The following is a 15,941-nucleotide window of genomic DNA, read 5'->3' as shown; positions in this document are numbered from 1 at the left end:
GTGATGGTGGAGTGTCCATCTATACCTGTCCTCTAGAAAGTTGGAGCGCTTAGATTGATCATGATTGAGATGTATGGATCGCACAGACTAAGTGGTTAAATTAGCAGCAAGGTAAGAGCCAATGTCACTAAACAATAAAACAAAAGGGGGAGGAAAAAAACAACTGTTGTTCAGTTTTTGGGAACAGTGCCCAGTGAATGGCTGGAAAAACATAGGTTAAGAGAGTAGTTGAATAAAAAGCAAAAGGCAAGAGGGGTGTGAGGGTAATGTTTCCTTTTAATTAATTAATTTATTATTTTAAGATTTTATTTATTTGACAGAGAGAGACACAGCGGAAGAGGGAACACAAGCAGGGGGAGTGGCAGAGGGAGAAGCAGGCTTCCCACTGAGCAGGGAGCCCGATGCAGGGCTCCATCCCAGGATCCTGGGATCATGACCTGAGCTGAAGGCAGACGCTTAACGACTGAGCTACCCAGGTGCCCTGGGTAATGTTTCCTTTTAGAGTATAACTCCTTGAAGGAATTGCCTATATTTGCTACCTCCAATTTTTCTTCTCCCCTTCTCTCTTAAATACACTCTTCTTGGTACTTCACTCTTACATGCTACTGAAACTGCTGCTCTTTTCAAGATTCCCAATGACCTCAGGTGCAAAAGTCTATGGTCAATTCTCAGTTTTCATTTTAACCGATCCATCGCCAGCATTTGACACAGTTGACTACTCTCTTTGACATCCATTCTTCACTTGGCATCTAGAACACCACGCTTTACTGTTTTTCTTCCTTTACAATGGCCATTCCTTTTCAGTCTTGTTTGTAAGGTTTGCCTAAACCTCTCTGACTCTTTAAGGATGGAATTCTATAAGTCTAAGTTATTAGACTTCTCTACCTACAACCACTTCCTTGGATATAGATAAATAGATATATAGATACACACATAAATGCCCAAATTTCTCTCTCTAGCTTGGACATCCTCCATAACCAATAGAATCAATGTCCAACTCTAAATCTCTACTCAAATTTCTTTTCTTTTTTTTTTTTTAAAGATTTTATTTATTTATTTAAGAGAGTAAGCAAGTGAGAGAGCATGACCGGGGGAGGAGCAGAAGGAGAGGAGGACTCCTCGCTGAGCAGGGAGCCTGATGTGGGGCTCGATCCCTGAACTCCGGGATCATAACGTGAGCCGAAGGCAGATGCTTAACCAACTGAGCCACCCCAGCACCCCTCTACTCAAATTTCTAACTCTGTATCTCCACTTAGATGTTTAATATACATCTTAAACTTACTATGACCAAAACTGAACTCCAGATCTTGCTCCACAAACCTACTTGACTTGCAGTCTTCCCCATTTTAGGTTAACAGCCACTCTATCCTTTTAGTTACTAAGACCTTATGAATCACACTTTTTTTTTTTTAAAGATTTATTTATTTATTAGACAGAGAGAGACAGCCAGCGAGAGAGGGCACACCTGATGTGGGGCTCGATCCCGGAACGCCTGGATCTCGCCCTGAGCCGAAGGCAGACGCTTAATGACTGCGCCACCCAGGTGCCCCATGAATCACACTCTTTAATCCACTTTTTTCTCTCTTAATTCATCATTAGATGGCAATTCCTTCCAAATATGCCTAGAATTCGATCACTTCTCTAGACTCCTACTACTCTGGTCCAAGTCAATATCAACTCTATCTTGATAATTCCAGTACTCTCCTAACTAATCTGTTTCTATCCTGGCTCCTTTACATTCTATTCTTAAGATAGTGGATAGAATGATCCTATTAAAATATAAATCAGATCATGTCATTCCGTTGCTCAAAACCCTTCACTGATTCCTCATCTCACTGAGTAAAAAACGGATCCTTATAATGACCCAGAAGGTCCTGCATGGTATCTAATTATAGTTCCTACAACTCAACCTATTGATTCGAAACCATAATGGTCTTTTTTTCTCTTCCTTGAGTACACCTGGAATTGTCTTCCCAACAGGGTCTTTGAATATCTCTGGAATACCCTCCCCTCAGATATCTACATACTCTACTCCTCATTTCATTCAAATCTTTACTCAAATGTTACCTGATCATTCTATTTAAAACTGAAAAACCCTGCCTCCCCCTCCTGCCAACATTCTCTATCCTCCTTAGAAATTTTTCTCAAACTTTTGTATTACCATCTAATATATCATGTAATTTACTTATTTATTTATTGTCCTCTCCTCCCTAGAATACTAATTATTTGAGGGTCATCAAATTGTTTTGTTTATAGCTATATTCTCATTGCATACAACAATGCACATGATAGGCACTCAATAAATACATGCTGAATACATTAATGAAATGAATGAATGGTAATGAAGCATTCCAAAAAATGAATGGTTAGTGGTATCAAATAAATTAGGGAGGAAAAGAGGGTTTGAAACTCTGGCTATAGACTGCATTTAGGTAGAAAGAATTTATGGATGATCTAAGCAAAACTAAGCATATTGGCAGAAGAGACCTGTGTATTTTGTCACTCTCACTTTTTATATTTATTTTACCATCATTTCCTTTGCTATTTTCTTCTCTCCACTCTGAAAATGCCCCCATCACTGGAGGACATAGAATAAATGAGGCCTTCATGTTGCAGGCTACTGGTCTATAAGCTTGAGAGAATATTCCTTCTTGACCTAAGCTGAGAAGATAGGTCAGTAACTGGCAAAAACTGTTGTAGGAACTTATTCCTTACCTTTTTCCTTTTTTTGGTCTGAGTCTACTTTTTTAGCAGAATTTCCTTTTCCTTCTTAATCTCTCTTAAGGAATGTGAATTTCCTCATTCATATTTAAGACAACCAACTGCCAGCATAAAGCTCCACATTCAAGTGGAAATTAGTAAGTTAATAATAAGTATATTAAGGCCTTTGTTGAATTTAAAATATAGTTATTATGATTTTTCAAACAACTAAAATAAAATCCAAACTGATTTAAAAGAAAAATTATCTATATTCCCTCTCATGAGTTCAAAAGCTTTTATATATGGCTGAAGAGAACTATGAAAATTCATGATTAAAACTGTTATTTCCAGAGAAAACTAGTCATTGCATACCCACAAGAGAATAGTAAATTTTGTTTTTTTATAAATGTCTATCAAACAAGGTATACTAACCTTCTCTTGTAGAGCTGGCTGAAAGTGTTGAACCTTTCCAGATCCCTGTAAGGACTGCCAGATGTTGCAAAATTCATCATCATCTTTAGCAGGTACCTGGCAAAGCACAAAAAATTTTTAAGGAACTGAAACATGAAAAAATAAAGATTTATATTAAAAATAAAAAAATTCATTAAAGTTATTTAGCAATAGACAGAATATTAAATTCCATTATCTGAAATCTCAGTTCTTTTTTTCTGGAACTCAGTATAGTCATCATAAAAATATTCTACTGGGGCGCCTGGGTGGCACAGCGGTTAAGCGTCTGCCTTTGGCTCAGGGTGTGATCCCGGCATTATGGGATCGAGCCCCACATCAGGCTCCTCCGCTAGGAGCCTGCTTCTTCCTCTCCCACTCCCCCTGCTTGTGTTCCCTCTCTCGCTGGCTGTCTCTATCTCTGTTGAATAAATAAATAAAATCTTTAAAAAAAAATATTCTACTGGAGTGAAAATGGTCTTCATCATATGTAATTGGTTTTGAATGGTTCTACTGAAAACTATTTAAAGCATAACAAATGCTATGGAAGATTATACTAAATCAATTTCCCTACCAAGAGATTTTTTTTTAGTCTTCCAATGTACTGATATCTCATTCAAGCTAACACAAAAGTAATCTAACAGATTAAAGAATCAGCTATTACTTATGAGTAACTGATTTTGTGCAGATTAAAACTATGAAAAATTATGCACCAAAATTTAATAGTGGTTACCTATGAAATTTCATTTTTGCTTCTCTTTCCTTTGCTATTATCTCCTTATCTGTGCTTCCTAATTAGTCTCTAATGAACACATATTACTTGGATTAAAATGTGGTTAAGATGTACAGACATGGAGTTAAACAAGGTTAAATGTCTCACAAAAACAATTCAGTATTTGTCCCCAAAAGATAAAATAGAGGAAATCACCCATGAGTTGCAAGGGTAGGAACCTGAAAATGGCTTTTGATAAATATAATTCTCTCCTTTTTAACCTTTCAAATTCATGTCATTTCATAGCAGATAGAATACAACATTTGAGTTATACAAATTTAGCTTGAAAAGTAAATATATGAAAAGAAAACAGACATTCTCCAGCTCATATTTAAAAATATATTTCTTCTTTAACTGTAATTTTATAACAGACATAAGATGCTATCAGTAGCATTCTTTTTTTTTTTTTTTTAAGATTCTTTTTACTTGGTAGAGAGCACGAGGTGGGGGGGGCAGTGAGAGAGGGAAAATTAGACTCCCCACTGAGCAGGGATCCTGATACGGGTCTGGATCCCAGGAACCTGGGATCATGACCTGAGCCGAAGGCAGATGCCTAACCGACTGAGCCACACAGGTGCCCCAGTAGCATTCTTTACTAGCCTATTTACGTAAAACAAATCTGAAATTGACTTGAACCAAAACTTTTAAAAAAACTAAGTCAAATTAGGTTTTACTTACAACGTTTGCCTGAGATTTATAAGGGGGCAGAAAGAAAAAAAAGACTAAGAGCCTTACTTGAGTAGGAACAAAAAGTGACTGGGGGGAATGGTTCAGGCCTCCCAAATGCCCAGAAGAAATAGATGAATTTGAGCTATAGTGATTCACAGCTGGTTGTGGTTTCACAATGGCTGTCAACTTCTGATTTCCAGTTTCAGAGCGACTCCCATGAGTAAGATTCACCAAGGCACTTGTTGGCAGTCGATAACCTCTACCAGGTGAGCACCTAAAAGTAAACAGTTATTTCAGAGGGAAATAATACTAAATGTGCTAGGAAGCAGATAATCAAATTATTTTTTGGTGGACAGTCAGCCCATAATCTGAATCAGTAAACATTACTTTTAAATTCAGTAGAGGAAACTGAAATCAAAGAAAGAACTCCATTTATAAGATAACACATTTCTGAAAAGTTTCAGAATAGTCTACTCAGTACTACCAAGTGGGGGAAACAACTGTTCTGGAGGTGAAGTTGTGTGCAAGGGATGTGTGTGTATATGTGTTAGTTTGCCCTCAGAAGGCTTGCAACATAATGGTTGAGTAGAACTAAAAATTTATGAATTAAATATTAAGTTTCTTTTTAAAAAAATTTGTACGGTTTGGTTTATGAGACACCAGGAGCTACCCAAATGTGGAATCATTCTGAGTGCAGCTCTCCTCACACAATAGGACAAATCTTAACTTTGATTACATTTGTCTCCTAATCAACTGCTGAGTCCAGCCCTTTTCTATCCTCACCTTTCCATCTTAAAGTTACAGATCCAGGAAGGCTTAAAACACATGTATTTGTGATTCCTTCCTTCCTTCCTGGCCTTGACAAAAATGTTATATATTAAAAAAAGCCTTCTCTTGTCAAAAGTTTTTAACTCTATCATCCACTTTTTCTAAGAATATAATTTTTTTAATATTGTGAGATGATGGAGAAGTAGAATTCTTTTATGAAAAATCTTTATAAGATCTCTAGAAAATATTTTCATTAGAACTATGCTTAAAAATTCTGCATTACAGAAATTAATATACTGCAGACAGGTAATTTTTTTACACAGCTCTCTATCAGTCCAGAAATCCCTTGCCTCTACCCAGGAGTAAAAAAAGACAGTAAAAAGTTAATCATCTTAAAAATGTTATCTTCAGCGGTATTAGGCTAAGGTTATTGGTAACCAAACATCTTCATGAAAAATAAAATCAGATATGGGATCCAGACTGTTGCTGCATTTGAAGAGCACAGACAGCAGAGTCTTTCAGTAACAGGCACATTTAAGTTGCAAAACAACAATAATAGCATTCTGAGAGTGATTACTTTGAAAACGACGGACAATTGTGATTTTATGCAAAGAGGCTAAACAAGAGTAATCAATTTTTTATTTAATTACTCAGTAATCAAAATAGAGAAGAAAAAGAAACTAAGCTAAATTCAGTTCAGTTTTCCAGCTAGTTTCTAGAAGGGAGAAAGGAAACCAGAAAGGACTTTATTTAATCCTCACAATAATCTAGTGAAATATGTATCTTCATTATAAATGAGGAAACCGAGGGTCAGAATGTTTAACTACCTACTCAAAGTAGCACAAAGGTTAAGTGACAGAACCCATTCCATGTGTCTTTCATTCTATCATAATCCTTTTTCTGTAACTTTAACTTTTCTATCAGTGCTGCCCCAAAATAAGTAAATCTCACTCATATAAGTTAAAAACAAAAAATTCAATCCTCTTGCCTTAAACCTGCTAACCTCCAGTTACCTTCTCTTTCCTTCATGGTCAAACTTCTCAAGGTCAGCTCAGTTTCCTGCTTCCTCAAATCACCCCAGTGTGGCTGTGCACCCACAATTCCACTAAAATATAAACCTGTGATCATGTCACATCTCTGATTTTGATGACTTCACGTTGCTTTAAGGAAAAAGACCGAGATACCAAAATCATTAGCATGTCTTCAAAGTTGGCTTACACGGTGTGGTCCTTGCTTTTCTCTCTTACTCTAATCTTACATAGTTGCTGAAGTTCAGACACATTTGCATTCTTTTTTTTTTTTTTTTTACAGAATAGATCCTTTGCTGCACATGCTATTTCCTCTTCTTGACCACTTGTCATTCTTCTTTTCCTCTTCCTCCAGTTAACTATTACTCAGTCTTCAGAAGTCCCATCTTAAATACCACTTGTCAAAGAAACCTTTCTAGAAGTCATACTCTTACAGAAACTGGAACTACTTCTTTGCAGCACTTCTCACATTTTAATTAAATAATTAATATTATCAGTTACACAATTATATCACCCACTAAAATGAAAGCTTTGTGAGACTAGAAAGCATGTCTATCTTATTCACTGTTACAACCCTAGTAGCATGTATGATGTCTTGCATATAACAGGGATTCAAACTGTGGACAAATCAACAAGTAATGTAAAGTCACTGGCCATGTGGACATATTTACAAAGTGTAATTATCATCAGGAAATACGAACCTTATTGTTAAACCTCCGGGAAATTCTTCATCAAATAATACTTCAAATAGTACATCGGCTTCTCTATTAGCTGTTAAATAAGAGAGATTAAAAAATCATACGATGAAAAATCAGCCTATAAGTTTTTGGCTTGTAAGAGGCATTACAACTATTAGAAAATGGTGTAGGGGAATACAATGAACAAAAAGTAGATAAACTCATAGATTACCTTACTGGTATTAATTTAAAGTAAAATAATATTTTAAATTAGATGCTGTGGGGATATTAATTATATTTTTCTCTGTGCTTTTGTCTATGTTGGAAATTATTCATAATAAAAGAGTATTATTAATAAAAGAGGTAACTTTGGAGTTTGCAGTTTAGAAGGTCTAACGGTAAGACAGATAAAAGACAATGACGATTTGAAAGCATGGCAGTTTATTTAATAAAGGGAATAGAATGGAGAGAACAGAAATATGATTAGATAGAATTGGCAGGAATTTGTGACCTGTGTAGATACAAAGGATAGAGATGCCAAAGATGACGCCAAGGTTCTGGCTGAGATGACTTGGTAGATAGTGGATGCATAACTGAGATATGAGACACAGGAGAAAGTGCAATAAACTTAGAGATAGGAACAGAGAAGAACACATTTGGCAGACAGGCTGATGAGATATATCTGGCAAGATTAAATTTACCTGAAACAACAAGGTAAAGTGAAATTATTTGAATTCTAAGCCCAGATTAATAATAGAGTCTATCACATTACTTCAGAATTGACCGACCGTACCTCCTTCCTTCTCCCCTTTTCTCCTCCCCTCCCTCGCTTCACCCCTGCCCCTCCCCACCTTGATTTCTCTCCATCTTTCCCCCACACCTTTTCCACTTCATTGGTTCTGTTTCTCTAGAGAACCCTAATACAATATTTGATAATATCCTAGCCTGGGGTAGGAGTGGAGGCATGTCTATCCCCAATCCCAGTCCTTCATTGCCCAGCTGAAACCAGGCCCGCAGAGCTCATCTATTCCCCAACATCCAGCTTATCTTTCAACCTGACACTTTTACCTGAAATCTAAACTCAAGAAAATAAGGCTCAGTGAGAGGCAGGAGTTTTTCCTCTGAAGCCTTAAAGCTCAGCTTTTAGGTTCCCATTCCCTATCTGAGGGAGGGGTACTTCCTCAAAAGATTATTAACATTATAAAAGGTAAGAGGATTGTTCACTCCCTTCAGAGAAGCTGACTATGGAGATGAGGTCTCAGCTGAGCGCAGTAATGAAATATTCCCCTTTTTATTCCACTTCGTGGCAGACATGGTTAATCAATGACAGAGTTCTTTCCCACTCAGCATAGATACAGCTTCAAAATTCTCAAGACAAAATCCCAAGCAGTCACTATTACTGATAGGAATGATGAGAAGAAAGGAAACCTCTATGTTATCAGAGTCCTAAGGCCTTATCAAGACAACTTAACAAGAATACAATCTAATAAGCTCAGTATTTGAACAGCTGATGCAGGGGGTTGAGCAGATAGCAGCAAGAGGGTTATTTCATTATACCTATCTGGCCCTTATTAATCCTAGTCTGGACAATCAGACAAGGTTGAGTGCCTGAGACATGAAAGGACAGTGCTACCAACATCTGGACCCCTTGGCACTGGATTTGCTGCTTCATGCTAGGCTGACTTTTTCTGGAATCTACACTGCAAAGCTGCTCACACCAGGCATCCCTTTGAGGCACATTTAGATCCTTACCTGCTTTTTCCCTTTTCCCTCCATTCTCTCATCTTTTTCTTTTTCTTTTTTTTAAAAAAAAATACATGACATAAAATTTACCATCTTAATAATTTTTAAGTGTATAGTACAATAGTGTTAACAATATGTACACACTGTTGCTTTCTGCTTAGATATAAGACACAGAAATCTGTGTTTCACTTTACAATTATAGATACAGTTGAAGACACGCCAGGTATTGAAATATTACCCCCTTTAATTCCTATGATGGTGCCCCGAAGGCCAACTGGAACTGAAAAGTTCTCTCTCACATTTACCACACGGTCAAAGAGACGAAATTCTGCATCTCGATCAGGAATGACTCCATGTTGCTGTTCTAAAGGCTGAAGAGAAGAAAGCTTTAATTATTATTAACTCTAATTTGAAATAATTTTTCTATCACTATAATAAAAACATTTTGTTCCTTCTATACTTTCAAAATAAAAACAACTTTGAATTCTTTGATAGGAAACTTACTCTGTACAGCAAATGGGGCTTCACTGTCACTCGTACCTTCTTATTATTCTTTCTTTGCTGAAGAAAGAAAAAATTTTAAATCTTTAAAAACATTAAATTATAAAATTATTGTTATTTGGCTTTACAATAAAAATTTAAGATTATTACTATTCAGTTGGACATCATTCATTATCATTCATTTTTAAAAGCCAAATGAAATGAGTAATTTAAAGAATATTTGAAGTTCTTCGGATATAGCAGGGAGGAATAATAAATTCTTACTTAAAAAATTTTTTTTAAAGATTTTATTTATTTGTGAGAGAGAGAACACAAGCAGTGGGGAGAGGGAGAGGAAGAAGAAGACTCCCCGCTGAGTGGGGAGCCTGAAGCAGGGCTTGATCCCAAGACCCCAAGATCACGACCAGAGCCAAAGGCAGATGCTTAATCAACTGAGCCACCCAGGTGCCCCTTAAAATTTTTTTAAAGTTGAATTTTTTGTTGAAGTATAAGGCATAGAAAAATGCAAAATTGTATGCATATAGCCTGATGAATTTTTATAGTATGAGTGATCTATTTATAACCATACTGAGTTCAAGAAAGAGAACATTACTAAGCACAACAGAAGAACTCCTGTATTCCTTCCCAGTTATTACCTTCCCCAAAGTAACCTTACTGCTAAAAAAAGATTAGATTTATCTGTTTAGAACTTTATGTAAATGCTATCCTATTCAAATGTTTTTCCTCTAAAAAAATTATATATGATGGTCAATGATGACCTATATTAAAGGGAAAAAAAAGTATGAAGTACTGATCTATGACAATACTGTGGGTTTTATTGCTACTTATAAAAATTAAGGTGGTACTGATTTAACAAAGCCCTTGCTTTTGTAATCTGTTACAAAACTGGGTTTGATGTTTTAATTTTTTGATCATCTAACAAATGCTGGAAAAAGAATTCTGTCCCATCTTTACTCCTTGTTAATTTTGTGAACTCACACTCAACTTAAGCATCAGCCTCCTTCTACTGTAAAACAGAAATAACATTACCTGTTCTACCTAATAAAACCATGAGAATAGTTTATATCCACTGCAATCCATAACTACCATTCACATTAAATATTTTTTAAGTGAATTCTTACCAACTAAGAAAAATGTCAACAGTTTACTTATTTTGCAGCCACCTATCTTTAGAACATACCTTATGGAAATAAGTACAAAAGGGCATAAAACAACTCCAAGCTACAGAGACTATACACTATAGAGTTCATGTATTTATATATTGCAAAATGCTCAAGACTTTAAACAGATCATATTATCTTTTATTATAAAGGCATTTCATTTATTCTTTCAACAAATCTTTACTGAGTTCCATTTATGTGCCAGGTATTGATCTAGGTGCTAAGGGTAAAACAGTGGCCTGTTCCTTTACTCTACTTAGGGAGACATACAAGCAAAAAAATATTTGATGGTAAAAAGCATAGAGAAAAAAATAAAGCAGGTAAGGGGGATCAGCAGTGTGGAGAGAGATTTTAAATAGAATGAATAGTGAAGGCAGTACTGACAGGATATCTATGCTTTCAGCCCACAGCTGACTAGGAATAATAGGGTACAATTGGTGCCCCTGATAACAGCAAGAAGAAGAAAAAAGAAATATAAAATAATTTTAAAAAGCAGACCCCAAACTTGTACCTGGAGCACTGTATATGAAAAAAACAACCCATATGCTTTAATATATCTCTAGGCATTAGTACATTATAGCACTGATTAGAGGATATGGCAATCAAACCTGATTTATTAAGCAAATTAATAAACCGAGGAATTTTCACAGTAGGCTCTAATCCACAGCTATGAAATGAAAAGTTCTGGGGTCTGGCTATTCAAAATGTGATCATCTGGGAGCTTGTTAGAAATGGAAAATCTCAAGCATAAAATAAAATTTGGGGGCTTAGAGTAATAAACCTTTATTAAGTGGAAAACTCATTTCAAAAACAATGCTATACAAATGGATTTTGTTCTAGGTTGAAAGACAAAAAGAAATGCAGGTTAAAAAAAATGAAATGAAGGTTTCTCTCTGAGTATCAATGACCTTTCGAAAATCAAACTCCTGGCTTATATTTTTTCCTAAAGAGAAGAAGAGTCATCCAGTAATAATTTTCCAGACTGTCTTCACAGCTCTTGAATGTGTGATAAGAGAAATCAAATAATAATAGTCAAGCATTGTTAGGCATTGAAAACAGGCACTATTAGAAGGACTTTACATATTTAACTTCGTTAATCCTTTTGATGACCTTATGAAGTAGGTACTATTTTATTCTCATTTTACCAACGAGGAAATAGAGGCATGGAAAGTGTTTTAAGTATGTTGCCTATGGTTAAGAGTATTCAAAGAGAAATGGGGGAAAATGGCTTCAGAGCCCATTTCTTTTTTTTTTTTTTATTTTTTTTAATTTTTTTTATTTTTTTATAAGATTTTATTTATTTATTCGACAGAGATAGAGACAGCCAGCGAGAGAGGGAACACAAGCAGGGGGAGTGGGAGAGGAAGAAGCAGGCTCATAGCGGAGGAGCCTGATGTGGGGCTCGAACCCATAATGCTGGGATCACGCCCTGAGCCGAAGGCAGACGCTTAACCGCTGTGCCACCCAGGCGCCCCCAGAGCCCATTTCTTAACTTAGTCTATTAGACTGCTATGTTAGCAAAGCAACATCATTTTAATAAAAAGGCAAAGTGTGGAAAATAAAATCAACAGTTAAAAAAAGGAATATAATCAATCCCTTTTCCGTTATGTCAAGACAGAGGATCAAAGTAAGTAAAATAGTTAAGCCTACACAGAAGATTATTGCTTTTTAAAATCAAGACATAAAAAAATAGGAGAGATTAAACAGAAGTTCAAAAATACTGAATATGTTTGTGGGTGGGAAAGTACATTTTAGAAGGGATTCTGTACAAGTGAATTAAACACAATGTTTATGGTTCTATAAAAAGAACTATGTCTTTAAAGAACTTAGAATAGGAAGAAGGGATTAACCTTATTTCTTAATCACAAACTTTGTATTTTGGCTAGAATTATAGAATATTAATTCCTAAAATTAGAAACACCATTAGGACATAAAATTTAAATGTTACAGCTTTTATATATTAAAGCGCATTTCTTTTTATTCAGATAAACTCATAAATGGCCACTGGAAATGGCTGGAACATTTTTTTAAACTATAGCATTACCTGACATAAATTAGAATCACTAGTTATGTTTTATTTGGTTAAAACAAAAATAAATTATTTGTAGAATGATATACAGTCCATTTAACTTCAAATCTCATCAATCACCTTGGTTATTGAAAATTAGTACCTTGCACTTTTCGACTTCTTCCTCAATTTTCTCAACAATAGCTGCATCCAGAATTTGTAAATCACAAGAAGAACGAGACAAGGTACTGACAGGATGTCCCTTTAGCCAAGTAATAATTTCTTGAACTTTCTCAGCACTACATCAAAAACAGTAATTTTTTCACAATGATTAAAACTTTCTGAGGGTTTATATAAAAGGCCTAATATAAATTTTCTGAGGGCTGTAAATTACAAAAGACATCAAATACATAATAATCACTAAACTTAACTGGGACTAGTTATAAATCTAATATTAACATGGACATATTACTTCTCAGTAATTAAAAAACCCCCCACAAAATTAGTTTAAAAGTACTTTACTGAAAAAAGTGAAATAAATTATATGAAGATCTTAAAGCAAATATATATATATACATATATATATATATATGTATGAAGCTCTACCCACAAAAGTAATATAGATTCTTGATAAATTAGCTACTGTACCTTTCACTGGAACCACTAAGCTGAACTATGAGCCAATAAATGCCACAAATTTTGCTTACCCGTTCTCATTTTCTCCAGGCCAAATGTCATCTTCATAGAATACATCCTCCTGGCTGTTTTTGGCTATATAACTAAATAGTTCTGGAGCTCTAGCCAAACAAACAAAAATACTGCTTAGAAAATATATATGGTTAACTTCACATAAACTTTCTATCACATAATTTTGTATCCCAAGGGGACATGTAAAACATACTGAGGATTGATTGTTACATACAGAGTATTAATAAGGGATAGAGACTAAATGATTTGAAAGTATTCATAGGCCCTCAAAAAACTCTGAGTAGCTGAGGGAGAAATGATTCAATTCATAAACTGTAATAAACTTTAATTACTTATAAATTTCAATTACTGACTCTAATTACTCTCAGATCATGAAAGGTGATAAATGGACAAAAATAGTAACTACATGTTCATTTTCCAATTTTCATAACAAAGCTGGAGCATCCCACAATAAAGAAAATTAAAATACACTAAAATTTTCTTCTGCTATTCCTCAAAACTCCACTGCTTCCTGAATAGTGCAGGACTTTTAAGTACACATAGCAGATTGAACATATGTGCTTAATTTTTGCTCACTTCCAAACCTACTAAATAAAGAGTACAGTATAAAATAGGGCATAGACCCAGAAAGGCATGAAAAGAGAAGTGGGGAGTCTGATAGCATATATGAGTTCCTAACAAAATTTTAGAAACTGGATGGGTAAGTATCAACTGGTTTGAAAGATAGGAAAAAGCTGCACCCTAAGCAACCAGGGTGGGAAGTCAACAAGGAAGATGATTTAAACTGTGCAAGTCTGCAAAAGCTCAGGAATTATGGACTCCAGGTACATTCTAATGCTGTAGTATGGGCAGGGTGAAGTTTACTAGGCTTTTAGTTGAAAATTTTGTATAATAATAGTTGGATGATCATGTGCTTACTCACCCTGACCCCAGCATAAGACCTGTCTGTAGTTTGTCTTTTGGAGAGGTTGAACAGGGGATGCTTTAGCTGTAGGTATACAAGGTACAGGGAGATGGGTGTGCAGGACATGAGGAGATGACAGGGAATTAATGAAAGTATAACTACTATATAATGTGTTGTTAGGAAGCAGGCTAGGAAGTGTAACTTCTTTAGGAAGCACACTCTTGAGATGAAAGTAAGCAAGAAGAAAGTTTGTCAGACAGCTCTTATGGAATCAACACATGTAGAAGGGAAGGAAAAAAGGAAGGAACCAGAATTGGGCAGGGAGAAGGTGGGCTGTGATCCACTGTTAATGAACTCCTTGGTCAGTCCCACAGAGATCTCAAACTAGGATGGCCCTTCAGACCTATCCAGAACTAGGGCGATCAGGTCAGCTGGGTCTTTCACTCCTCCTTGTACATCAGTTGTTGGATCTGTGGCTGTTGTGGGAAGGGGACGTAACTTTAGGTGAGGCAGTTCTCATCTGCAAGGCAATTCCTGAAGAGAGCTCACAGGTGAGGGCTGTCAGACAACAGCATTTTAGCTGCCATAGAAATAAGTCCTTTAAAGGGAGGTTTGGAGGGCATTTCATAGTATCCAATAACAAGATCCCTTTTCCCTGGTTAATATCCAAAACACTGGAAATCGGTTTTGTTCCTCACATCTGTCCTCCAAGGAAAAGGCTAGAGGACACCTCTCTAGGAAAACTAGTCAGCCCGAGAGAATATAAACACATATAGGTAGTGATATTTGGAGGTCCTCTGCAGAAGTAGCAAAGTTCCACCTGACAAGAACCACCAAAGCACACTAAATTTCCAATCAGCTTTTTAGTGCCTCATTCTTACCACCAAAAACAAGTAAAAAAAAAAAAATCTTTAATATGAAAGGTGCAATAAAAAAAGAGCAATTTGAAGAAAATAGAAAGTATAGAGAATAAAAGAAAAACGAGAACTACCATCTTCAGAGAAAAAGACACTATAAAAAAGGAATGTCAGAGAATAAGGACACACTTTTAGAAATTAAAAATGATTAAATCAAACAAAAATAAAAATGCTATAAGTTGAAGACATCTCCCACAGAGTAGGACAGAAGTATACTATATAGAAAATGGGTGAGAAGAGATAACAAAATTAAGAGGATTAATCCAGAGGTCTATCATCTAACAGAAGTCTCAGAAAGAACAGAAAAAAGGAGAGGAGGAAATTATCAAAGAAATAATACAAGAAATTTTCTCAGAATGGAAGGGCATCAGTTAAGTGTGAAAGGACTGAACAGCTAAAGCAAAGAAAGAAGACCCATACCAAGGCACACATCATCACATTATTAAAACAGCACTGGTAAAGAGAAGATACTGAGAAGATTTCAGAAAATGAAAACATCACACGCAAAGATTCAGAATCACAATGGCAAAGGACTTCTCACCAGCAAAGGAAACAAAAAGGGAAGAGAGCAGTACTTTTCAAATTCTGAGGTAAAATAATCTCCAATCTAGGGTTCTACACCCAGGCCAGCTATCAATCAAGTCTGGTTAAGGAAGACTAAAGACATTTCCAGACGCACAAGCTCTCTCAGGAAGCTACTGGACGAAGTGCTCCCTCAAACTGGAGACAAAAACCAGAAAAAGTAAGGTATGAAAGCCAGGAAATAAAGAAATCCTACAAAGCAGAATGGTGAAGGGAATTCCTAGGATGATAGTAGAGAGGAACTCTAGAATGAGAGCTGTGTGATAGCCCTAGAAAACAATTAGCTTACACTGAAGCAGGAGGATAGAAGGTTTCAAGGAGGAAGTCTACAAGAAGAAAACGGAACTGAGAGATCTC

The 15,941-nt window shown here is 35.8% G+C and overlaps 1 protein-coding gene across 4 annotated transcripts in view; it reads right to left on the bottom strand.

Annotated features, from left to right (window-relative positions):
• XRN1 (5'-3' exoribonuclease 1) overlaps nucleotides 1-15,941 on the bottom strand; it is a 105,395-nt gene that overhangs the window by 24,070 nt on the left and 65,384 nt on the right. For all 4 annotated transcript variants that reach the window (XR_004625987.1, XM_019797126.2, XM_034661881.1 and 1 more), the window contains 7 exons: nucleotides 13,181-13,270; nucleotides 12,637-12,772; nucleotides 9,309-9,365; nucleotides 9,043-9,175; nucleotides 7,086-7,155; nucleotides 4,655-4,862; nucleotides 3,133-3,228 (listed from right to left, as the gene is read on the bottom strand). Coding sequence is in view for 3 of the 4 variants with exons in the window: in XM_019797126.2 (XP_019652685.2) it covers nucleotides 3,133-3,228; nucleotides 4,655-4,862; nucleotides 7,086-7,155; nucleotides 9,043-9,175; nucleotides 9,309-9,365; nucleotides 12,637-12,772; nucleotides 13,181-13,270 (790 nt within the window). In the remaining variant the exon portion in view is untranslated. The remainder of the gene's footprint in view (nucleotides 1-3,132; nucleotides 3,229-4,654; nucleotides 4,863-7,085; nucleotides 7,156-9,042; nucleotides 9,176-9,308; nucleotides 9,366-12,636; nucleotides 12,773-13,180; nucleotides 13,271-15,941) is intronic.

Source organism: Ailuropoda melanoleuca, chromosome 6 (genome assembly GCF_002007445.2).
Source record: "Ailuropoda melanoleuca isolate Jingjing chromosome 6, ASM200744v2, whole genome shotgun sequence".
Classification (NCBI taxonomy): Eukaryota; Metazoa; Chordata; class Mammalia; order Carnivora; family Ursidae; genus Ailuropoda; species Ailuropoda melanoleuca.
This window is presented reverse-complemented; position numbering and strand designations above follow the sequence as displayed.